At 37.7% G+C, this 24,654-nt stretch overlaps 1 protein-coding gene across 5 annotated transcripts in view; it reads left to right on the top strand.

The window, feature by feature from the left end:
- The window catches only part of dscamb (Down syndrome cell adhesion molecule b), a 317,810-nt gene extending 295,006 nt beyond the window's left edge, over nucleotides 1–22,804 (top strand). For 4 of the 5 annotated variants that reach the window (XM_087283469.1, XM_087283470.1, XM_087283472.1 and 1 more), the window contains 8 exons: nucleotides 1,892–2,182; nucleotides 3,667–3,843; nucleotides 3,947–3,977; nucleotides 4,061–4,176; nucleotides 6,649–6,798; nucleotides 8,266–8,463; nucleotides 10,170–10,472; nucleotides 21,156–22,804. In XM_087283469.1, the coding sequence (XP_087139595.1) occupies nucleotides 1,892–2,182; nucleotides 3,667–3,843; nucleotides 3,947–3,977; nucleotides 4,061–4,176; nucleotides 6,649–6,798; nucleotides 8,266–8,463; nucleotides 10,170–10,472; nucleotides 21,156–21,529 (1,640 nt within the window). In that variant the 3' untranslated portion in view covers nucleotides 21,530–22,804. Of the gene's footprint in view, nucleotides 1–1,891; nucleotides 2,183–3,666; nucleotides 3,844–3,946; nucleotides 3,978–4,060; nucleotides 4,177–6,648; nucleotides 6,799–8,265; nucleotides 8,464–10,169; nucleotides 10,749–11,076; nucleotides 11,612–21,155 lie in introns of those variants that run through there. The other variant, XR_015508884.1, reaches the window with a different exon arrangement.
- The last annotated feature ends 1,850 nt before the right edge of the window (nucleotides 22,805–24,654 follow it).

The following is a 24,654-nucleotide window of genomic DNA, read 5'->3' as shown; positions in this document are numbered from 1 at the left end:
TAAAAATGACTTTATTATTGGAGTTTCTGTTTTGTTTTTTCTGTTTTGGTTATGTTAAATCAAGAAGTATTTTCTAGAAAAGAATAAGCAGAATAATTTTGCAAAATAATTGTGCTTTCGCTGAGAAATAAGATTATATTGCATACCCCATTTATTTTGCATGTTTTAAGGATAAACTCACTTAATTTTGAAGTATTATTTCTAAAAATAAGAGTGTTTTTTGCTTTTTTAGAAAATGCTTCTAGATTTAGGAATTATTTAATATTTGGACTAGAAAAAAAACTCTTAAGTTAAATAAAACTATTTTTGCAGACAAGTATATGAACATTAATGAATTTACCTTTAGCAAGGTACGGTATGACATGGTTTGCTTCTGTATGGTTAACATTTGGGGGCTTCTCTACTTTTTTTGCACCACCTCAGGTGAGGTTCCAAGCAAGCCAAACTTTTACAAAAATGTGACGTATTCATGCTGCTGATCACTGATTGGTCAGAGAAAATTGTCATTACCAGCATCAGATTTTTGCCAATCTATCACTTAAGTATACTTAGTATTGCAGTCCTAAACTGAACACGTGTGGACACATTTGAGCACAAAGTTCATTTCCAGGTTGGAGGAAAGTCCTTACCCCAGATGGATGAGTTCAAGTATCTTGGGGTTTTGTTCTCGAGTGAGGGAAGAATAGAACCTGAGATTGACAGGCAGATTGTTGCAGTAATGCAGTCGATATATCAGTCTGTTGTGGAAAAAAACTCTTGTTTTACAAAGCTCTTGATTTACCGGTCAATCTAAGTTCCTACTCTTACCTATGGTCATGAGCTTTGGGTCATAATCGAAAGGACAAGATCCCGAATACAAGCGGCCGAAATGAGTTTCCTTCGCAGGGTGGCAGGGTGCACACTTATTGATAAGGTGAGGAGCTCTGTCATCATGGAGGAGCTTGGAGTAGAGCCACTGCTCCTTCACATCAAGAGAAGTCAGCTGAGGTGGCTCTGGCATCTGTTTTGGATGCCTCCTGGACGCCTACCTAGGGTGGTGTTCCAGGCATGTCCCACCTGGAGGAGGCCTATGGGAAGACCTAGGACACGGTGAAGGAACTATATCTCTTGACTGGCCTGGGAACGCCTCGGGATCCCCCCGGAGAAGCTGGAGGAAGTGGGGGAAGAGGGAAGTCTGGGATCTCTCCTAAGATTGCTGCCAATGTGAGCCGACCACGGAAAAGCGGACGAAAATTAAATGGAAATGAAAAAATATATATATAAAGCTTGTTTATTTTAGTATTTACCATGCATTTCTTGTGGGTGAAATTATTGAATTAAGCGGACTTAACTTTGTTTGTATTTTAAAAAATTCCTAATAATTGACTTTGCCCGAAAATGTTCTCTAGGATGGGTTAAATAGTAAACAGCAGCCACTAGTATTGTCAAAAATATCAATATTTCAATACATATTAATTAAAAAAAGTATTTAAAACAATAAAATTTTGTATTCCATTAGTATTGATACCGCATTGCTCTCTTGCACTCCCTATCACATATTGAATATCGGTATTTTTCAAGGTTTTATACCAAAGTTAGAAATTCCAGTAGGGTATCAACACTAGCAGCCACTGCTGTATTGTTGGTCCGTGCTTCAAAAACTGTTTTTATACCACCTCAAAAAAAAACAAAAAAAACACCTGAATGGCAGCATCAAAGTCAGAAGTAGAGGTCGAGACATTCTTCTAGTTGGTAGTCGAGTTTGGATGGGACAACCCAGAATTGAAAGTTTTTTTAGAAAGTCATGACAGTAGAAGCAGCGCAACAATAGCGATAATCCCATCCACGCAATTGTATGCTTAACGTCTTATTCTAACTTCAGAATGAATCTCTTTCTTCTCCACATGTTCAGAACCACAGTTCGCCAAAGACCACGAGCTTTTCTCAAGTATCAACTCTACCCGCGTGGAGCTCAACCTCATTGGTTGGAACAACGGTGGCTGTCCAATTGACTCCTTCACACTAGAATATCGGCCGGTAGACACTACCAAGTGGACTATGGTAAAGCGGGATTCCCTCACCAAGAGCCACATTCTGTACGACCTACAGGAGGCCACCTGGTATGAGCTCCAGATGAGAGTCGGCAACAGTGCAGGAACAGCGGAGAAGAGGGTGCTGTTCGCTACTCTGAATATGGATGGCAGTGAGTGCTAGATTTTATTTTATTACAAACAGTTGAACGATTTTAGATTTTTAAAAGTCGAATTTTAGCTTATTAAAGTAGACATCGACTAGTCACTGGTAGTGTTGGGGGTAACGCGATATAAGTAAAGCCTGGTTTATACTTCTGCGTTGAGTGATCGACGTGACCCACAGCGTATGCAATGTGCATAGCCGTGCATTTATACTTCTGTGCGATGTTTGAGTCCCTCTGTAATAACACGAAACGCTAGCTGGCAGTAGGTGTTTATGTTCCTTTGTAGGTGTTTTGTTTTTTTCTGAACGCTTCCTTAATGTACAAGTGGCTCAAACTTGCTCATTTTGTGGCTGGAATTGGCGGACGCCCAACGACTTTAATCATAAGGTAAACACAAAACAACAGTCTCCATCCGGAGCTCCTTCATGAGACACCACACTTGTAAACACTCGCTGCATCGGGCTCGCACGGCTCTCACCTCCGCCCACACTATTCAGCGCTACCAAGACGACCATTCACAGAGCTCACGCTAAGCGTCGTTGAGACGGGTAGTTACATTTTTTGAGAGGTGCGCATCAGCATCGCCGACGGCCATGGCAAATGGTTTGCGTCCACGCGTAGGCTGCGGAGTAGCATATGCGTGCACTTGACATAGAAATATAAATCAGCTTTAACTCGCGTTACGTATTAATCCAAAGTAACGAGTAAAGTAACGCATTGCTTTGAAAAATAAGTAATATTATTTGAGTTACTTTGAATTACCTTATTAATTGGCATAGTGCGGAATAAAATTGACCTTAGTCAGGTTGAATTACACACACTCAATGAGAGAGTGTGCTGCGAGGGAAGAGACAGTCGACTCGCACACATCATCATCAACAGGTATCCTTTTTAACAGCAGATGAGTCAGTGTACTGTTCTAGTAACTGAATATCTAAGGATATGGATTTATTTCGAGTCAGAGGGAATATCCAGTATGTTAGTACTAAGGACGTAAACCGTTTCAAGTAAACTCTGTTCAATTTAATGAACTGGTTCGAACAAACGATTAAAACATTTTCATATCAACATATTGGGACAATATGAATATAATAATATAACTTTCATTTGGGCGACGCGGTAGCGCAGTAGGTAGTTCTGTCACCTCACAGCAAGAAGGTCGCTGGTTCGAGCCTCAGCTGGGTCAGTTGGCGTTTCTGTGTGGAGTTTAAAGACATGCGGTATGCGTAAATTAGGTAGGCTAAATCGTCCGTTGTGTATAAGTGTGTATGGATGTTTCCCAGTGATGGGTTACAGCTGGAAGGGCATCCGCTGCGTTAAACATGTGCTGGATATGTTGGCAGTTTATTCCATTGTGGCGACCCCGGAATATTAAAGGGACTAAGCCTAAAAGAAAATTGATGAATGAATGAATATTTATTCATTGTGATCTATAACTTTAAGAAAATAGTTGGATTTCTTGTCATATCTTGGTTCCTTTTTTTCTTTAGGCACAATTGCTCCATTGCCAAAGAGCGTGGACCCCAGCCAGGAGAACAGGCAGGGAAATGAAGGACTTAAGATGATGGTCACGATCATCTGCATTCTGGTGGCAATCTGCATGGTCTTCATCGTTCTTCTAGTATTGAGGAGGAGGAGAAGAGAGCAGAGACTCAAGAGATTACGAGGTGTGTGGACAAATATCATCTCGTGGGTCCTTGAGCATACTCAAAAATCGTCTTTTTGAGGTGTTTTGTAATGATATTTTTCTACTTTGTCTTCATTGTACAGATGCTAAGAGCCTAGCGGAGATGCTAATGAGGTAAATAACAATGACATTACCATATAAATCAATGCACTTTACCTTAAAGTGGTGCATGTAACTGTTTTATGCTTTTCCTTCAGTAAAAATGCACGTACACCTGACACCGTGAACAAGCAGCAGCAGACTCTGCGGATGCACATCGATATCCCACGTGCTCAGCTACTCATCGAGGAGAGGGACACTATGGAGACAATCGGTGAGAGTTCACTTTGTCAATGATTTCACTTTCCTAGCAAAACATAACTAACCACTTTGTTACATAACTTATCTTGTATAATTTCTGCTAATGTAAATGGTGTGAAGAGAAACATTCAAATTAATAATTATATGTATAGGGAGTTTTGACTGTGTTTGACATCTGATCAAATGAATCATTTAACAAAATCATCAGTTTACATTAGTTAATTTGTAAATTAGCTTTTTAAAATTAGGTTACATTTGTAAATTAATTTGTAATTATGAAAAAAAAGTGTACTTAAAAGGTATATTTCACCCAAAAAATACAATTATGTCATAATTTACTCACAGTTTACTGTATCAAAACTTGTACAGTGGTGTAAAGGAACAAATTACAAATCCAGCATGCACAAGATGTCAATAGAACGTCATGTTGACGTTGTACCCCGATGTCGTGTGGACGTTGTGTTTTGTTTGAAAATGAAAATGAGGTTGACGTCAGAACCAGGCTGATGTCAATGTCCAACCTAAAATCAACCAAATATCAACGTCTAATGATGTTACAGCTTGACGTTGTGTGGATGTCACCACTTTGACGTCTATCAGGCGTTGGATGTTGGTTGCCATACCTAACAAATAAATGTTAGTAATTGTCGTCAATATGATGTTGGATTAAGATGTTGGCCCGACGTTGGAATTTAGTCACTTTCTAACGCAATCTAAAATAAACCAAATATCAACGTCATTTTACCTTGTTATTGGACATCAAACAATATCCATAGACGCTGGCTAGACATTGAATTTTGGCCACCTGACATCACAACTTAAATCAAACCTAATATTAATGTCGTATGATGTTGTGTGCCAGCAAGGCAATAACTAAATGCACTACAGAACGTTACGTTTACACACATCCACAAAAGACATGTAAATGCATCAGCATTTTGCGGTGTAATACTCAATACCCACTACTTTTAAGTACTTTTAAAAGGTCATTTTTAGTAAGTATTTTTCGTTTGATGAACAAAAAAAGATATTCTGAAAAAGGTTGAAAACATGTAACTATTGACTTCCATAGTATTTGATTTTAATACCATGGATGCCAATTGCTACAGGTTTTCTGCATTTTCTTAAATTTATTTTGTGATCAACAGAAAAAAAAGAAACTAGGTTGAATAGTGAGTACATTTTTCTTTTTGGGTGAACTATCCCTTTAATACAAACACTGGAGATCCAGCCAACAATTTTAGCTTCTAAAACAATTCCCTTAATGTTCCCATTAAGTTCATTAATTCATTCATTTTCTTTTCGGCTTAGTCCCTTTATTAATCTGGGGTCGCCACCGCGAATGAACCGCCAACTTATCCAGCATATGTTTAACACAGCGGATGCCCTTCCAGCTGCAACCCATCACTGGGAAACACACACTCTCATTCAAACACATACACTATGGACAATTTTACCTTGTACTTTGACTGTGCCGGAGCACTCGGAGGAAACCCACGCAAACACGGGGAGAACATGCAAACAAAACACAGAAATGCCAACTGACCAGCCGAGGTTTGAACCAGCGACCTTCTGGCTGTGAGGCGACAGCACTACCCACTGCACCCCTTTACCATTAAGTTATTTCTTTAACGAACATTCAAAACGTCCAGGTTTTTAGATGTCATACTTTTTTTTTCTTGCTTATAATAATATTATTCAAATTTGTTTCTCAGAAGGTTATTTTAAACATTATTAGAACATTCCAATCACATTTTATCAAGTAAACAAAAACTAAGACTAAAACTGTATGCCAAAAAACATGTTTGTTAGCTGAAATTAATTTTAAAAAATCACAGTAAATGAGAAACTAAAAACTTTTACTTAAAAATTAACTGAAGTAAAATAATAATTCATTCATTTTATTTTCAGTTTAGTCCTTTTATTAATCAGGGGTTGCCACAACGGAATGAGCGACCAACTTATCCAGCATATGTTTTATGCAGTGGATGCCCTTCCAGCTGCAACCTATCACTGGGAAACACCCACTCTCTTTCACACACTTACACTATGGCCAATTTAGCTTATTCAGTTGACCTAAAGTTCATGTCTTTGGACTTGTGGGGGAAACCGGAGCACTCGGAGGAAACCCATGCGAACACGGAGAACATGCAAACTCCACACAGAAGTGCCAACTGACCCAGCCGAGGCTCGAACCAGTCGTTTTCTGGCTCTGAGGCCATCCTGCTACCTACTGCGCCGCCGTGACGCCCAAAACCATACCAGTTATACTATATATCTTGTTAGACAAGGTGTTGATAATATGATTATGGCCTGGTTTGTTCTGACAGACATTATAGATAGCTTTATTGAGAACATGTCGACTAGTATTACCTAAACAATGCGATTAAATAAAAATAAAAAAATGTTTTTTTAAGCAGGATGCGTTTAAAGCATGATGGTGGTCTCTTTTGCTTTTATTTACCAGTTTACCCCTGTCTTTCAGATGACCGCTCCACAGTGCTGTTGACGGACAATGACTTTGGAGAAACATCTAAACAGAAGTCCTCAACCGTCACCCATACAGTGCATTACCAGTCTCTATCTCAGGCCACTGGACCACTAGTAGACGTGTCTGATGCTAGACCTGGTACAAGTAAGAACTCTACTAGTCTGCATGCTTGTGTTAATGTTGCATGTCGAATGATAGCGAAACAATTAGCATTAGTAAACTGCAAATAGTAAAATACTCTGCCCAAGATCCTCAATTCATGGTGGACTGAGTAATCAATTAAGTATTTGCATTAAAGTGCACCCTATGAAACGCCATTATTCCATGGTGTGTTGAAATTCTTGATTCTGATTGGCTGGATGATGTTTTGGTGACTATATATATATATATATATATATATATATATATATATATATATATATATATATATATATATATATATATATATATATATATATATATTGCGTTGGATGTTGGTTGCCATACCTAACAAATAAATGTTAGTAATTGTCGTCAATATGATGTTGGTTTAAGATGTTGGCCCGACGTTAGAATTTGGTCACTTTCTAACGCAATCTAAAATAAACCAAATATCAACGTCATTTTACCTTGTTATTGGACATCAAACGTTATCCATAGACGCTGGCTAGACATTGAATTTTGGCCACATGACATCACAACTTAAATTAAACCTAATATTAACGTCTTATGATGTTGTGTGCCTGCAGGGCAATAAATAAATGTACTACAGAATGTTACGTTTACACACATCCACAAAAGACATGTAAATGCATCAGCATTTTGCGGTGTAATACTCAATACCCACTACTCTTGAGTACTTTTAAAAGGTCATTTTCAGTGAGTATTTTTCTTTTGATGAACAAAAAAATATATTCTGAAAAAGGTTGAAAACATGTAACTATTGACTTCCATAGTATTTGATTTTAATACCATGGATGCCAATTGTTACAGGTTTTCTGCATTTTCTCAAATTTATTTTGTGATCAACAGAAAAAAAAATAAACCAGGTTGAATAGTGAGTACATTTTTCTTTTTGGGTGAACTATCCCTTTAATATAAACACTGGAGATCCAGCCAACAATTTTAGTTTCTAAAACAATTCCCTTAATGTTCCCATTAAGTTCATTAATTCATTCATTTTCTTTTCGGCTTAGTCCCTTTATTAATCAGGGGTCGCCACAGCGGAATGAACCGCCAACTTATTTCTTGCTTATAATAATATTATTCAAATTTCTTTCTCAGAAGGTTATTTTAAACATTATTAGAACATTCCAATCACATTTTATCAAGTAAACAAAAACTAATACTAAAACTGTAGGCCAAAAAACATGTTTGTTAGCTGAAATTAATTTTAAAAAATCACAGTAAATGAGAAACTAACAACTTTTACTGAAAAATAAACTGAAATAAAATAATAATTCATTTTTAGATATGTGGCTTACATGAAGCAGAACTTTTGGTGTTATATATATATATATATATATATATATATATATATATATATATATATAACACCAAAAGTTCTGCTTCACGTAAGCCACATATCTCACTTTGTAATGTATTAATATATGTCCATTTCTGTTCCCTCAGACCCCACTGCCCGCCGCACAGCTAAAGCAGGTCCTGCCACACGCAGTCGTTATGCCAGCCAGTGGACCCTGAACCGGCCACATCCTCCCGTCTCCTCACACACACTCACTACGGACTGGAGGTTGCCCACTCCGCGCGCCACAGGCTCGGTGGACAAAGAGAGCGACAGCTACAGTGTCAGTCCCTCTCAGGACACAGGTAACCAATAACAACTCCCATTGGTCAACTCCCACAAATAATATGCAGACCTCCAGGATTTCACCCCAATCTAAAAACTGTATGCTTTTTTTTAGGAATCTGCATCTTTAAAGCTTTAAAATGTTCATAAATAAATATTAAAAGTAGTGTGAACTGTTTAATCCAAGTCTTCTGAAGAGAACAGGCTAAAAACGTTTTGACGTTTAAGAACAAATGTTGTTGGATTTGGTGGAAGCTCAGATGCGTTGGTGTGAAATTCAAGACAACTTTAAAAATGCAAAACTTTAACAATACAAAAATACATTAGGTAAAGTAAGCATTGTTGAACTTCTTTTTGAAAAATTGTGTTGATCATTGCGGTCTATGTGAAAAAATTTGACTCTCCATGAATCTTTGATTGACAAATTTAAAGCAAAATCAAGTAAAAGTCACATTTTATTGAGTTGCCTAACTTTCCCACATATTTTGGACAATCGGGACACTTTTTGCAAAAAGTTGTCACATAATTAATCATTTAAGTCAGAATTTTATTTTTATTTTTTTCCACAAAATCCTGGAGGGACTGTTAAATGAAATTTGTTCATAATATTTGCCTTATTCTGCAATGCTGAAGTGTGCTTTTTTTCTGCAATTGTTTTAGGACTGATTATTATTTATTTACCCAGGGTAAATAAATTACCTATAAGGGAAATGACTACACTGTACAACAGTCAACTTTATAATAATGATAATAATAATAAAAGTTCCTTACATTTATATAGCGCTTTTCTAGACACTCAAAGAGTTTTACACACCACTAGTGTGCAGCATCCACCTGGATGACGCAACCGCAGCCATTTTACGCCAGACCACACACCAGCTGATTGGTGGGGAGGAGACAGAACGATGAAGCCAGTTGGCCTCACTAGCACTACTTCCGGCAGCAACCTAAGGAACTCACAGAATCCTATTTTTTTCAAGCAGGCACTCACAGAATCTTATTTTTAAATACTCAGAAGATACTGTAATTTTAAGTTTGCTGAACAAACAAGATCCTGTTTCTGTTTATTTCTCTGAAATTGATTCATTTGTTGAGTGGTGTGATGAAAACTTTTTAAAAGTAAATACAAAAAAACAAAGGAAATAATTTTTGATTCCAAGTGTGTTGTCGAGCATTTACCAGTGTTTGTACACAATCAAGAAATCACTCAGGTACAGTCATACAAGTATTTGGGAATTCACATAGACAGGTCTCTAACATGGGACACTCATGTAAACTAGATCTGTGAAAAGCTTTACTAAAGACTGTATTTTCTACGAAGGTTATCGCTTTATGGTCAAAATAAGATCATATTATATAGACTTCAATTTTATAAACTCGCTGCGTGCCGACACCTCTGCATAAAAGGCTGTTACGCCAGTTTCACAGCGCATGAGTATATTATATATAGACCATATTTTATTGTTGTGCATGTAAACAACTGAGATCCACACCAAGAGTGTGTGTGAGGTGTGTGTGTGTGTGTTTCACCAGCGGTGTTTTGGTTGCACATAGATTATAACAAATTTGTGCGAACACACACCAAATGTAAAGGGCCCCTAACATCTTTATTCTGGTATTGCCACTCTAAATTATACACTTGTATTAAGTAAATATTATCTCAAAGCTTTTATTAGGGCATGTCCAGGGCCTTGATGATGTACAATATGTGTATTCTCTCTTGCAGACCGCGCTCGCAGCAGTATGGTGTCTACAGAAAGCGCCTCCTCCACTTATGAGGAGCTAGCCCGTGCCTACGAACACGCCAAAATGGAGGAACAGCTGCGACATGCTAAGTTCACGATCACAGAATGCTTCATATCGGATACATCCTCTGAACAGATGACGGCCGGCACGAATGACTACACAGACAGCCTGACATCCAGCACGCCGTCAGAGTCGGGCATCTGCAGATTCACAGCCTCCCCACCCAAACCACAGGACGCCAGCCGGGTCATGAATATGGCCGTGCCTAAAGCACACAGACCCGGTAAGCCTCTTAGAATTACTCACAGGAACACTGCATAGAATTTATTTAAAGGGATAGTTGATCTAAAAATGACAACTCTGATATCATTTACTCACCCTTCACTTGTTCCAAACTTATTTGAGTTTCTGGTCCCGCTTTACATTAGGTGGCCATAACTACTATGTACTGGCATTACAAAATACATTTGATTTACTTGATGTGTTGATATTGTATTGTAGAACACTTGTGGTTTGGGTTGGGTTAGGGACAGGTTTGGGGGTATGGGTAGGTTTAAGCGTGGGTTACGCCCTATTCACACGGGGCGTCAGCGTCAACGCTTCCCATTCACTTTGAATGGGTGACGTCTGGCGTTGCCGAACTGCATTGTGGATCCATTGGCGCCGCTTCAGAAGCGTTCCTCGCTGCAGAAATTGGGACTAGCTCAACTTTTCAAGCGCCGACAGAAGTGTCAGCCAATCAGATCGCTATATGCAAATACACCAGCTCAGACAGAGGCCTATTGCTGACTTGATTTCATTGGCTGACGCTTTTATGACGATCGCTTCAGCCCCAACTTCAGACACGCCTTCAGTCAAGCGTTGACGCTGAAGCCCCGTGTGAATAGGGCGTTAAGGTGTAAGAGATGCTCAACAGTGTAATTATGAAAGCAGATACAGAAATTATTTACAGATGTAAATATACAGTAGTTGCAAGCTGCCATTAAGGGGCCAAGCAATCCCCAACTATAATGAGCAACTCAGGCCAGAGGCCAAAAGCGGGGACAGAGTTACAAATTTGATGTTGTCGTCAGTGTAAGGTGACAATGAAGAAGCTTATGTTGGGTGTCAATATATTTAAGCATTGCAGAGAGACAGCCTCAGATGCAGTTTGACATTATACCAGCAGATTTGTCGATGCTGTAAACAAAAATCGTTTAGCTTATTGACATTAACTTCACAAACCTTAGTCATCATGGTCGGACGATGATCCCAGTTAAATTTGGTGATATTTCGGGATACTGTTTTAGAATTTTTTTAAATACAATTCCGGATTGTACAAACATTTAGAAATTGTGACCTAATGTCTCTTATTAATGTAGATTTTTTTATGGCTAAAACAACATGTATTTTGTAATCACAAAGTGGTTAGCATTGTCGCCTCACAGCAAGAAGGTCGCTGGTTCGAGTCCCGGCTGGGCCCTTTGTCGTTTCTATGTGGAGTTTGTATGTTCTCCCCGTGATTGTGTGCGTTTCCCCAAACACATGTGGTATAGGTTAATTGAATAAATTTAACTGACCATAGTGTATGTGTGTGAATGAGTGGGTATGGATGTTTCTGAGTACTTTGTTGCAACTGAAAGGGCATCCGCTGTATAAAACATATACTGGATAAGTTGGTGGTTCATTGCGCTGTGGCGACCCCTGAAGAATAAAAAGAACTAAGCTAAAGGAAATTGATTGAATGAATGTTTCTTTGTTGACGTTGTTTAAGTGTGAACCACTAGGTGTCAGTGTAGAGTTGAGTTTCGAAATATTTCGAAGCCTTGGCATTATTCCTTCGACAGCTTCATTGTTTCTTAGTGTTTATTTTTTTAGAAAAAAATATTTTTTAAATCTGGAAGTTAATATGGCAGACAGGAAGTTTAGCCAAATATGGCATATTTGGTATTAATGTTCTCGCCATGACCCAAGGAATAAGTTGAGATCATGTTTTACCACAATTAGCATATGCAGTCTAAAGTTATTAGCAAATTTATGAACCGTTATTGATGGTTAGTAAACGGTTTATAACTCGAGACCACTAAGTGGCGCTGTTCAAAACAAATAGGTTTTTAATCAAAAAACAAAATGGCGGACAGGAAATTGAGTTTATTTTGGCATATTTGGTATCAATGGTCTCGGCATGATCCATGGAATATAGCAAGACATGTCATGTCAACAAGGAGTGTTTAGAAAAAGGTATTAGCATTTTTCATAATAACTTTTGGCCAAAAGGTGGCGCTGCTCAAGAAGTTTTCGAGTACCTTCACGACATGGTGTCGAAGATGCAAACCATGTTTTGTAATGATACATAAATATGTTTGTGAAATATAGCATTTTTGACAAAAATCGAAATGGTCTACGCCCAAAATGGCTGACCTGGGAAAATCAGACATCATTCAACTCGGCATGCTCTGTCAGATGTAAAGACACCAGTTTTATGAGTTTTGGACAAAGAGTTGAGAAGATACAAGCAAAAGGCAATTTTTTATATCTCCAGACCAACACTGAAATGCTGAAGATAAGCTCAGACCATGGTTGTCCTAACACTCACCAAGCTTGGTGTGAATACATCAATGCGTTACGAAGATAACGCTTTAAGTCCTTTTTTGCAAGCTTTACGTTAGATTTGTTCGCAAGTTAAGTAAAAACGGTAAGTCGAATCAACTTGAATTCCATAACTTTTGGTCAGCATGGTCTATCGATCATGTACATGAATTTTGGTGAAAATCGGATAAACGGCCTGGGGCGAGTTTGATCAAACAGGTTTAGCGAAAAATTCTAAATAGCGAGGAAAAAAAAAGTATGATGGAAAATTACGTTATAGGATGCGTTTGAATCGGAGTAAGCCATGGAATCATTATTAAGACTACACCAGAGTGAATACAGAGGGTTCGCCATAATATGTAAACCATTAGTGAGCCTCAAAAACAGGAAGGCCAGATTACAGTTCTAAAAAAACTTTCACAGTGCTTATGGACAGATGGGACCAAGATTAACTTGTATCAAAGTGATGGGAAGAGAAGAGTGTGGAGAAGGAAAGGAAGTGCTCATGAGCCTAGCATGGTGGTAGTTGTGAGGGAGCCGTAGGTGAATACATGGAGGCGGATTGAATCCAAAAGCATCAAACAAAGGCAGAATCGTGATCATCAACCAGGCAACGACAAGCAAACAAAGAGGCAGTCTGAAAGTCCAAAATCCAAAAACAGTAGTCAAAAGGGCTGGCAAAAAGGTCATAACACAATGGCAGAAACAGCAGTAGGAAAACGCTTAGTAGGCAGTGAAACTGGCAATACTTCGCAAAGAACAGACATGAGCAGTGTGCTTATATATCGTGGCTACCAGGAAGTACCACCGAGGAAGTACCCAGTCAATATTCGGGATTCGGGAAATATTCCCTCTGGTGGGCGGATGAATGGTAAGCTGCCATATTCGTTACAGTAGTAGTGAAATGGCGTGGGCATGTATGGCTGTCAATAGAACTGGATCTCTTGGATTTATTGATGATGTGATGCTGACAAAAGCAACAGGGTGAATTCTGAAGTGCTTCAGGCAATATTTCCTGCTCATATTCAGCCAAATACTTCAGAACTCATTGGACGGCGCTTCACAGTGCAGTTGGATAATGACTTGAAGCATACTGCAAAAGCAACCAAAGAGGTTTTGAAGGGAAAGAATAGGAATGTCCTGCAATGGCCAAGTCAATCACCTGACATGAATCCAATTGAGCATGCATTACAGTTATATGCAGTTGCAAGACAAGATTATGTGAAGAAAATGTCTTTTGAAGTCACAGCCTGCTTTAACTAATATCACACAAAAATTATATGTGTGCATGTTTTTATTGAACACAACATGTAATATTTCTGTAGTATTGGTTTAAGCAGACTGTGTTTTTCCTATTGATGATCAAGAAATTTCTCAGGAAAATCATGCCAACATCCAAGTTATCTCAAAGGGTTCACATACTTTTTTTCTGAACGGTCAGCCTGATCTCACGAGAAAACGTAAGTATTTTACATTTTGGCAGTTCAGTGGCTAATTCGTACGAATTCGTACGAGTTCAGTCGTAAGATATTGTACGATTTTAAAAAGGAGGCGTGGCACCTAACCCCACCCCTAAACCCAACCGTCATTGGGGGATGAGCAAATCATACTAAAATGCACGAATTAGATCGTACGAATTCGTACGAATTAGCCACTAAATGAAAAAGTTAGGAATTCCTGTGAGATTGTGTTGGAACTGTATAACTTGCTTTCATATTTAGTTTTGTAAAAAGGAGTAAACTACATTACTTCTCAGCCATTAAAGACTAAAAGGACTTTACGTTTGACTGTTAGTCGACAGTAGGTGTTTGAGTCGGCATTTTCTTTCACACATTCATCGGTTTACCTGTTTACCAGCTACCTCTTTGAATGTGCTATCAGTTCCTACTGTATGTTGATGGATGCGGGCTTGAAGGCTGTTGTCCAAACACACTGCCATGTTGTTTTCGCATCGGTGGGCTTAACATGTCCTGCGTCTGGGCCACCCAGGGCTGGTTTCAGGCCCCAGACGGGTCTAGGGTTACTGGCTAGAGTTTACTGTTACCGTCTCATTGAGAGCGTATCTGTGCAATGCCCCCAGACAGGAAGCCTTTGGTTAGTGAGAGCACCTGGCACTGTAAGGGCAAATAAGGACAATCTTCATCCTGTATTGCAGAGGTATTGTCTATCTATACAAAACAGCAGTTTACTATCACAATGGAGTCATTAAATGTGACGTGAACTTAAAGCACGGGCCTTATTGGAAAGAGTTTGCATAATACCGCACTCCATCATTTCTAAATCACCCTACGGCAGTTATGCGTCCTGGCTCAGTTACAATATTCCAATGGTCTAATATTTAATCTCCCGGTTTCTTAACTGTTTCTTGGAAAACAAACTAATCAACTGAGAGAGGAAGTGATATTGCCTCTATATCAAGTGTTTATTGTGCGTGTATGTGAAGTGTTATTTGAGTTTTATTCAGATTTAAAATCCAACAGCTTGTTCTGACAACTAGATGAGTAATCTGTTACGCCAATTTTACTGTAGGTTTAAACAAGGCTGAGGTTTCTGATGAACAGTCAGTTGAGTCACATCATAAAGAAGATGGATTGTCGGAGAGATGCATTTATAATTAGCTTTAGAGGGGAAACTTCAAGCTATGTTTAATTAAAGCGGCTGACCATTTATCACTGGCCTAATAAGGCATGTTAAACGCATTTGAGTTACTGCATTTGTCACCCAACTCAGCAGAAACACTGCCAAACGGTAATACTGAAAAGCTAATTAAAGATTACTATTTTTTTTTAATCTTGTAATCTGTTTATTTGATTGTTTTGCTATTTAAAATGTTGTGTTTTTTATTCAAAAACGATGAGGCATTTTTAGTCATGAGTAGGCCGACACGGAATCTGCGCGCGCAGAATTTTAGCCCATCATTAATTCTGTTTATTTACTTGAGTAAATGTGTGTAAATCTATATTTATTCCGTTTTTAAATTAATTACAGTAATATTATTGACTAATGTGACAATGTTCATCTGATTTACGTACAATGCAATTTGTACAGTAATATTTTCTGTCTTTTAGTAGAAATATTATATAAGAGACTTGCTTTGTTTACCAGTTAATGTAAATCTAATTGGATTTGCGTTTTTAAACATTAAATAAAAGTTTAAAAGATATAATTTTTTTATTTCACATATTAAGGTTTTAGTTATGATGCTCCCTAAGTAATTACGCAGAAATCTGCAGAACTTTACCAAAATTCTCTACAGAAATATCAAAAAACATCCGTAGATTCCGTCTGGCCCTAGTCATGAGACAGTCATATGATCAGTGCAGCAAAGATGGTTGACAAACAGCAGAAAGTAAATAAACGTCAAGCAGAAATGATGCCAATTACAGCCTAAGATAAAATGAACAATTTCAGAAATTTCAATGTGAATAACAAAACAACTGGGAAATGAATAGTTTTGAGGACAAAGTCACCATTTTCAAATGTATTCTGCATAGTGTAGATCAGTGTTTCGTACGTCTGTCTTCGCGCTCGTACACACCGGGATGCTTTTCACTTCCAGTGTTTTTTGAGATATTTTTCTGCATTCAAACCTAGGCAATTTTTATCGACATTGAGCAGAGTGAACGAGCAAAATTATGCCCTGACATTAGATGCCGCTTAATGAACTTGCAAGTCATGAAAGAAAGGTAAAATGAAACTCGTCAAATCCTATTCACTGCTCTCCGCTCCTACTGACTTTATTGTAGTTGTTGTATTTATCATATCGCTACCCTATCATACACCTAACGCAAAAAGACGCAAGATGTTTTTGCCCTGCCATATTGCTATTTTGAGACCAGCACTACAGTAATTTTGGCGCTTTGCGCCACATTGTTTTCATAGCAAATCCATTTGCGCCGATTGTGAACTTATGGATGGGTTGGTCTAGAAAGGAGGTGTGTTAAGGCACATTGTTTGCACATTGCTATTTTGAGGAACTAAAATAGACTGTGCAATAGACCAACTGAAAGCAGGTCTAAAGTCCAGCGCAGATCACGTTAGTTGCGCGCCTTAAATGCTTACACATTGCTGAATACACACAGGATGTACAGCAATACACAAATATCTTTACAAATGAAAAAGAATTAAAGGATTAAAATATTACAAAAATGATTACTTTCTACATAAATATAAAAACCACTGCCTCCATGTGTTCGGGGGGCTTTTTTTTGTTGTTGTTTGTTTGTTTATTCATGAAAATTTGAATAATGTTATTATCGTTATTATTTACAATATGCATATTTATATTTGTCTTATTAAAAACAAGCTTAGAATTGCTCGCCTGTCGGATTATGGCCCATATGGGGCATAGGACTGTGTTTGGATATAACTCTTTGTTGGATATAACCACGCTCGTTATTATTGTTCATTTATTTGTTTGCTGGAAATTAAAACTGAATGTTGAAGTAGTTTTGAAACAAATCTTTGCGCTTAGCAAACAAAATTAATGATGTAGGCTAATGGATGTCTTCAGTGGATTGTATACAACACAGTTTCCTTATCCACAAAAGAGAAAGAAATGAGGTCGATTGGAGGAGGCTTGTTATTTATCCTTGTGCTGCAGATGGTTTGTTTAACTGTTTTCTCACTAGTAAAGTGTTCAGTTTTTCCATTTACAAATCCCCCCATGTAAATAGCAAATGTGCCATGGCGTGACCCAACTGACTTTTAAAGGGAATGGGAGATGAGACTCTGATTGGTTTATTCTCAAAACGCACCTATAACTCATTAAGAGAATAAACACATCCCTGTTAGACCTTGCGCCGCTGTACGAACGTTTTTTTCCATCCACCGCCCCGATGAGGATGCACTGAGAAGCTGTTTTTCCACATGTCAATATTTATGAATAGAATACACCAAAAAGGACAAGAGTAATGTTGAAAAACTCTACATCAGTTTAAAGCTACAACCCCTAAGCACCCATTGCAGCTAGTCGTTTTTCAATGGAAAGCTTATAAAGAATGTGTTTGCTAAATTTGTGTAAGTTTTGCCGAAAACGCTTATTAGATATGGCGTACATATCATGTACTAACAACACAGACAAGTATTCATTGCTGTACATCACGGTTTATTTTGGAAGGTAAGAGTCCACAGAAAAACATCCTATCAAGCACATTTAGTCCACCAACACAATAGTGTTGAATTATGGATGGTTAGTCATTTGTTTATGTCACCTTTTCTGCCGGAGACCTATTGTTTACACCGTTTTACCATAGTACTAACATGTGAAAACTGCATCTTTGTAGGAAAAGGAAAGTCTATGTCATAGCTTACAGTGTTACAGATAAAATGAGACCACAAACTTAATAAAAAGTCAAAGTTATAGTTACTAACATCTAAACAAAGCCCAGTGTTTAGCAAAAGTGCCTAGATCGTTAAATTGAGCCCAAAGTGTTCTGACAGTAATGGAAAAAGCCGCTTAACATTCATCTTATCTCAGTGTGTCATCATCTTCATTGAATGAAAGTGAAACTATACCGTTACACTTTCCCCATTCAAAACTATATGTGACTATAGTTACACGTCTTGTGTATTCTGTAGTCTTTGTTGACACACAGGGATCATTTAATGGATGTATCTGTGCACCAGTTGATCATCTGAATCAGGTGTGTTAAAGGGGTGGTCCAGAAAGTATTTTTAAGGCCTGGTTGTGTTAATAAGATGCAAATCAATGTGTGTTTATGTTTCACTTGAAGGAAATCGCTCACGCTCACGCTCAATCTGCCCAGTTGGTGGAATGAACTCCCTAACTGCATCAGAACAGCAGAGTCACTCGCTATTTTCAAGAAACGACTAAAAACTCAACTATTTAGTCTCCACTTCACTTCCTAATCTGCAATTGCCTCTTTGAATATCACACTAACTGTACAAAAAAAAAAAAAAAAAAAAAAAAAAAAAAAAAACTACTAACACTTCCCTTCTTAGACTTTACAGACCTGAAACTTGCCTTTAGTACTTATTCATTGTTGCTCTTAGTTGTGTAAATTGCTTCCTTGTCCTCATTTGTAAGTCGCTTTGGATAAAAGCGTCTGCTAAATGACTAAATGTAAATGTAAATGTAAATCTTGTTTTTTTTTTCATATATCTCACTTTGATTATACACAACTACTCAGCTAACATGAAAACGACTGTCATTTTTTGCTAGTTCCTCTAAAATGCCCGCCCTCAAGTGACTCTGATTGGTCATCATCATAATGTGCTGTGATTCACGGATCGGCACAAGCCCGTTCAAGCACGCGCGTTTTTTGTCAATCAGTCAACAAGTCTGTAACGAGTAAAAATGGGATGCGGCTCCTTTAAGAGTGTGTTTGTGTGTCATTGTGTGTGTGTTTACGAGTGTGTGTGTTTGTGAGTGTGTATACCTGTAACACAAATGTACGCTGGACCAATGTTTATTTTCCTTTTTCTCTCATGCTCGGATTAAGTTATTTTCTGTGGTGACGCTGCTGACAGAATAAAGCACAAGATGTGGGATGAGACCTGTGTGAGCCTGTATTGAATTTTTTTTGGTGCTACACTCGAGTTAGGAGAGAATTGCTGTATTTTTTACACATATCCGGAATATGCCTGTGTAAGTAACATGAATCGTTCACATATCTTTTGCGACTTCATTGACTGAGATGTAAAACCATGGAAAAGCTGCCGATAGAGAAACTGTCGTCGCACACAGAGAGACGCACGTGCTGTGCGTGTATGTGTCTGTGTTTACAGCAGTTTGACTGATAAATATGGATTTGTAGCTAAATCGTTTGCGGTGGCGATCATCATTTCCCGTGTTTTTCATCTTGGCAACAACACACTGTTAAGATTAGACACTGTACATGTCATGATCAATTTTAACAAAAAAAAAAAACACAGGTCGTGGCTCAGAGTTCAAAGCATCTCCTTGTAGTTGCTCCATCTTTAAGGAGATTTTAGCCGAATCCAGCACTGAATTGGGAGAGATTCTGGAAGCTGTTTTTTTTGTCAAATCATGCTTGCTTTGTATTTTAGAATTCTCTGGAACATAATTAATATTGTAGGGAGAGTTTACAGTTTAACCCAAAGAATGACTGGTAGATGAAGAAGAGCCGGAGTCAGAGATTTAAATAAATAAATCAAGTTTACTGAAGATAGTTTGCAGTTTCATTCGCAGAAGCCAGCTTCAACACTCGCAATGAGTTCCTAGGCCGCTCTGCTTACAATCACCAATCAATAATAATTATACTCTCACATAACGTCATTAACTGCGTCATACATATAGGTGTTCTAACCTGATTGGTTAAAACACAGATAAACTAGGAACATTTCTACGTGTGGTTCGTGCGTACAATTCTGAACAATATCTAAACATAAACGTCAGACATCCTTTAGACTGATTAGAGCTGACTCCAGACCTGTGAAATTGATCAACAATCAAATAGAACACACACACTTAAAGTATAATCTGTTTCTTATCCAAGACTGACTGTACTGTCAGCCTTCTTTATCGAAACTGGTTAAAAACTGGTATAATCTACATTCAGGCAGTTATATTCTTACTATACAAAGTCTATCTTGAATAAAAAGTAGAATCACTTTAAAAGATTTAACCGTAAAAATAGCAAAATCACTTTAGACATTTTAGACAATATTAACTCGTAGAAATAACAATAGAAACAGTTGTTTCCAGCCCTCAGCCCTTAGTTCCACTCAAGGTCTCCATGACCTCTGACCTAGTTTGCTGGCTCCTGAAAATAGGTATAAAGAGACTGGCAAATGCACTGAACATTCTTATATTAAGCAATGTGTTAACTTATTCATTAATTAAAATCAATTCACAGTTAAATACTGAGAAACAGGATGATGAAAAGGATAAACGTTGGTCCATGATGAGACGGATTGGAAAGCAGAAATCAGAATCCTTCAATATTGAACTGTAAGCACTTCTGTGTTTGTGTCGTGTCATTTGGAAGCCCAAATACAGAAACAGAAGAAGCTCTGTGAAAACAGCAGGATGGCATTTCTCCCTCTGCAGTAACGTTACAGCGCCTCTGGCCACAGCCCTTAGCTGCGCAGTGTGTATACGAACCTTTGTGATCTCACAGGGGGCGGAAGTAGTCCCCAAAATTCGTTCATTGTAGGCTTTGCTAAGCTAAAAACTGTAAAAACCAAGTCTCCTTTTGCATTGAACTTGCTGTTTATGTTTACACAGCTACATTACACATCAACTAAAGTTTAAAATATGATATCATAGTGGACCACCCCTTTAAGTAAGCAAGACATACGAAATGGACCAGAACTGAGAACCGCTGGTGTAGATGTAGCCTTAAAATGAAATAGTCTTTTGATCATTGGTTTTTAAATGCTCACACTTACATGCTCCCTGTTTATTTTGTAGCAGGTGAACTGGTCCATCTCCCCCCTTACCTACGCATGGACTTCCTTTTGAACCGGGGAGCGGCCTCTTCAGGTCGGGAGGCCACAGGACAGACTTGTATGGACCCACAGAAGAGCCGGATTACAAAGCGGCCGGCGTTGCTTGCCCCCACCCCCTCCGAGACCCCCTCTTCAGCCCTCTCTTCCTCCGGGCCCCCCAGCAGAGAGGCGGTACAGCAGTGGCAGCCGGGAACTGCCTCTACACTGCCACAGCGCGAGCCGGGCGACCTGGCCCAGGCCGCCAAACTCAGCAGCTCCCAGGAATCGCTGCTAGACTCCAGAGGACACCTGAAACAAAGCAACAACCCCTACGCAAAGTCCTACACACTTGTATAACACAGGACTACAGCTACGGACCACGTTGCACTGTCACGCACACACAGAAACAAACAAACAAACAAACAAAAAACGTGAGGACCTGCTGCAAAGACGAGAGCTTTTCTGATTCAGAGATGAGTCCTGTACATACATTCTGAATTCCTAAAGAAGTGGATAGTTTTCTTTGCATCTGTCTTTCTATCTATCTCACTCTCCCTCTCTCTGTTTCTCTCTGTTGTTTTTTTTTTTTTACTCTTTCTTCCTTTCTTTCGCTCACCTCTCTTCCCTCTTCTCTAAGTTGGAATCTTTTTATTTTATTTGACGTACGTTATTTTAAATACCACCGTTATGAAGATTGCCAAAATTATTTATTTAAATTGACAGAGGAACTACTTTTGAATTTATATCAAGGATAATTCTATAGTCATTATTATTATTATATAAAAATAGAGAAAAAAAAAATTATCAAAAAATGCTTTTAAAAGGGCGGGGCGAGGTCAGCTCTGCAGGAAGATGTTGCTTTCTTTATCCGTGACTCGATTGTTTTGAAGAATCCATGAGGTGCGATCAAAGATTTCCAAGAGGAACGAGTCCAACGTGGGAGACACACGTCCACAGTTTCCAGTCGTCTCAGAATGTCGTGCTTTCTAAGGACTGCATGGGGACCTGCAAATAAAAAAAGATTTTTTTTTTTGTCACACTAAGGGATTTTATAGTGTTATAATATGTATTATGGCATTATATGTCATAATATATGTTACAACATACATATAAATATATAAATATATATATATAAATATATGAATACACATGAAGAGATCACTTTTATTTGTGGATAATACAGGGAAGAAAAAAAAGATTTGGTAAATAAAGTCCTTAGTCATGTTTGCACACATCTGGTTTGATTAGAAAATTGAAACTGTTGGGTTCTCTTGTCTTTTTTTGTGACTGCGTAACGGTAGTTTCATCTGATGATACTGCGGAGAGCACGTGTGACGCAAAGAGAGAAGCGCGGGAGGAAAACAAACGTCAACCTCGGCGGTTTTCTCCAGCGGCTCCTTGAATGAACGAATGAATGGTATCTGATTCACCTGTTTGTAGATGGTGTGGCCTGTTTTTGTGTAAGACACGCAACAAAGAGAAGATATTTTAATTGAGCAATATGACACTGGATTTACTAATAATTTCGTAATTCTTGGACATCTTGAAGTACTAACAGATATGAATGTATTCAGTAATGCATAATGAAAAATAAACCCGAAGATGATTGACAATAAAGAGACAAACTAATGACACAGTCTCTAAACTGTAATTGAAAAACATGGTAGACAGACGTTATGATGGTGGGGGAAAGAATAGATTTCTTCCTGCTTATTCTTGAGTTTTCAAGTTTTCCTTTCGAATGCAGGTCTAAACGTCAGATTATGCTTCTTTTAGTATGAGATCAAAATGACAAATCCTTTGTGTAAGGATTTATGTAAACCCTTATTCAGTAAGTAAAACATCATGGTAAGCAGAATTTCACTATTTTACTCACTATTTCACTATCTTATTTATTTATTTATTTATTTATTTATTTATTTATTTATTTATTTATTTATTTTGTCTATTGAGCACAATGGGGGAAAAATAGGGGAAGCCAGTAACCACTGACATCCATAATAGGAAAATGAAATACTATGGTAATGGGTACAATGTAAAAAATGCAGGGTTCAACACAATTGATTCATGTTGTCCCAACACAAATCGATTAAGTTAACAAGTTTAAGTAGACTAAACATAAAACAATTGATTTGTCCCCAAAAAAATCTCAAGAATTGTGTTTCAGCTAATTTTAAATGAGCTGAACAAGCACCTATATATATATATATATATATATATATATATATATATATATATATATATATATATATATATATATATATATATATATATATATATATACATACACACACACACACACACACACACACACAGTCGAAGTCATAATTATTAGCCCCCCTTTGATTTTTGATTTTTTTAAATATTTCCCAAACGGTGTTTAAGAGAGCAAGGAAATTTTCACAGTATGTCTGATAACATTTTTTTCTTCTGGCGAAAGTCGTATTTGTTGTATTTCGGCTAGATAAAAAGCATTTAATTTTTTAAAAACTATTTTAAGGTCAAAATTATTAGCCCCTATAAGCTATATATTTTCTCGATATTCAACAGAACAAACCTTCGCTATACAATAACTTGCCTAATATTTCTGATTCATCTGTGCGTGCGTGCGTGCGTGCGTGTGTGTGTGTATGAGACCCAAAGAAAAAAATAATTTTTTTTTTGTTTTTTTTTTCTGTGATTTCCTACATCTTTTGGGTTAAAAAATTCTACAATTTAGTTTTTACATTTTGTTTTTATTTTGAATTTTACAGCATGTCCACTGTAGTGAACAACAGGACCATTTTAATTTGAAACGACAGCCACTCAAACAACAAAACTGTACAGGATATGGCTGTAAAAGGATTTTAATCCAATATAAATGTAACAAAAACAAAACAAAAGCCTTTTTTTTTCCTTTTGTATTGATATCCTGAAACAGCTTAGTCTGAAAGAGAGCTGAACTCAAAAAAAGAAAAGAAGAAGTGATGTTAATCTAAAACAAATTTAACAAAATAGTGATTTAAAACTGATTGTCATTCTCTAATTGTCTCTAATTCTCTTATTTTCAGACTCTATAAGTCAGAGTCTCCCTCAACTATCTTATAAAGAATCCTCTCTGCTTCAGTTCTGCCCCCTACAACATGCAGTCAGTAAATACATTAAGATGGTCCTGGTGTCCACTATAGTGGACATTTAAAAAAGGATAATAATTTGCAACAAAAACAAGTTTACAGCTTTGAAAGCTAAATGTATTGTTCCTGACACTTTAATAAACAAATGTAAATGTAATAATAATAATAATAATAGCAAAAAAATAATATTTTTAAAAGCTAAATTCTACATGCCTCTCTCCTTCTCATAAAATTTGCTTTATTGCATATCGGCCATTTTGGATGCAGTGTAAGAAGTGGTTCCTAGCATGCCAGCCAATTAAATGACATATCACTAGAAAGCCCTCTGAAGCCTGTCCTCTGAACAGTTCAACAGGACTTGACAGAGTA

The sequence above is a fragment of the Danio rerio genome, chromosome 15 (assembly GCF_052040795.2).
Source record: "Danio rerio strain M-AB ecotype USA chromosome 15, GRCz13ab, whole genome shotgun sequence".
NCBI lineage: Eukaryota > Metazoa > Chordata > Actinopteri > Cypriniformes > Danionidae > Danio > Danio rerio.
The sequence above is the reverse complement of the archived record's forward strand: the minus strand, read 5'-3'. Positions and strand labels throughout refer to the sequence as shown.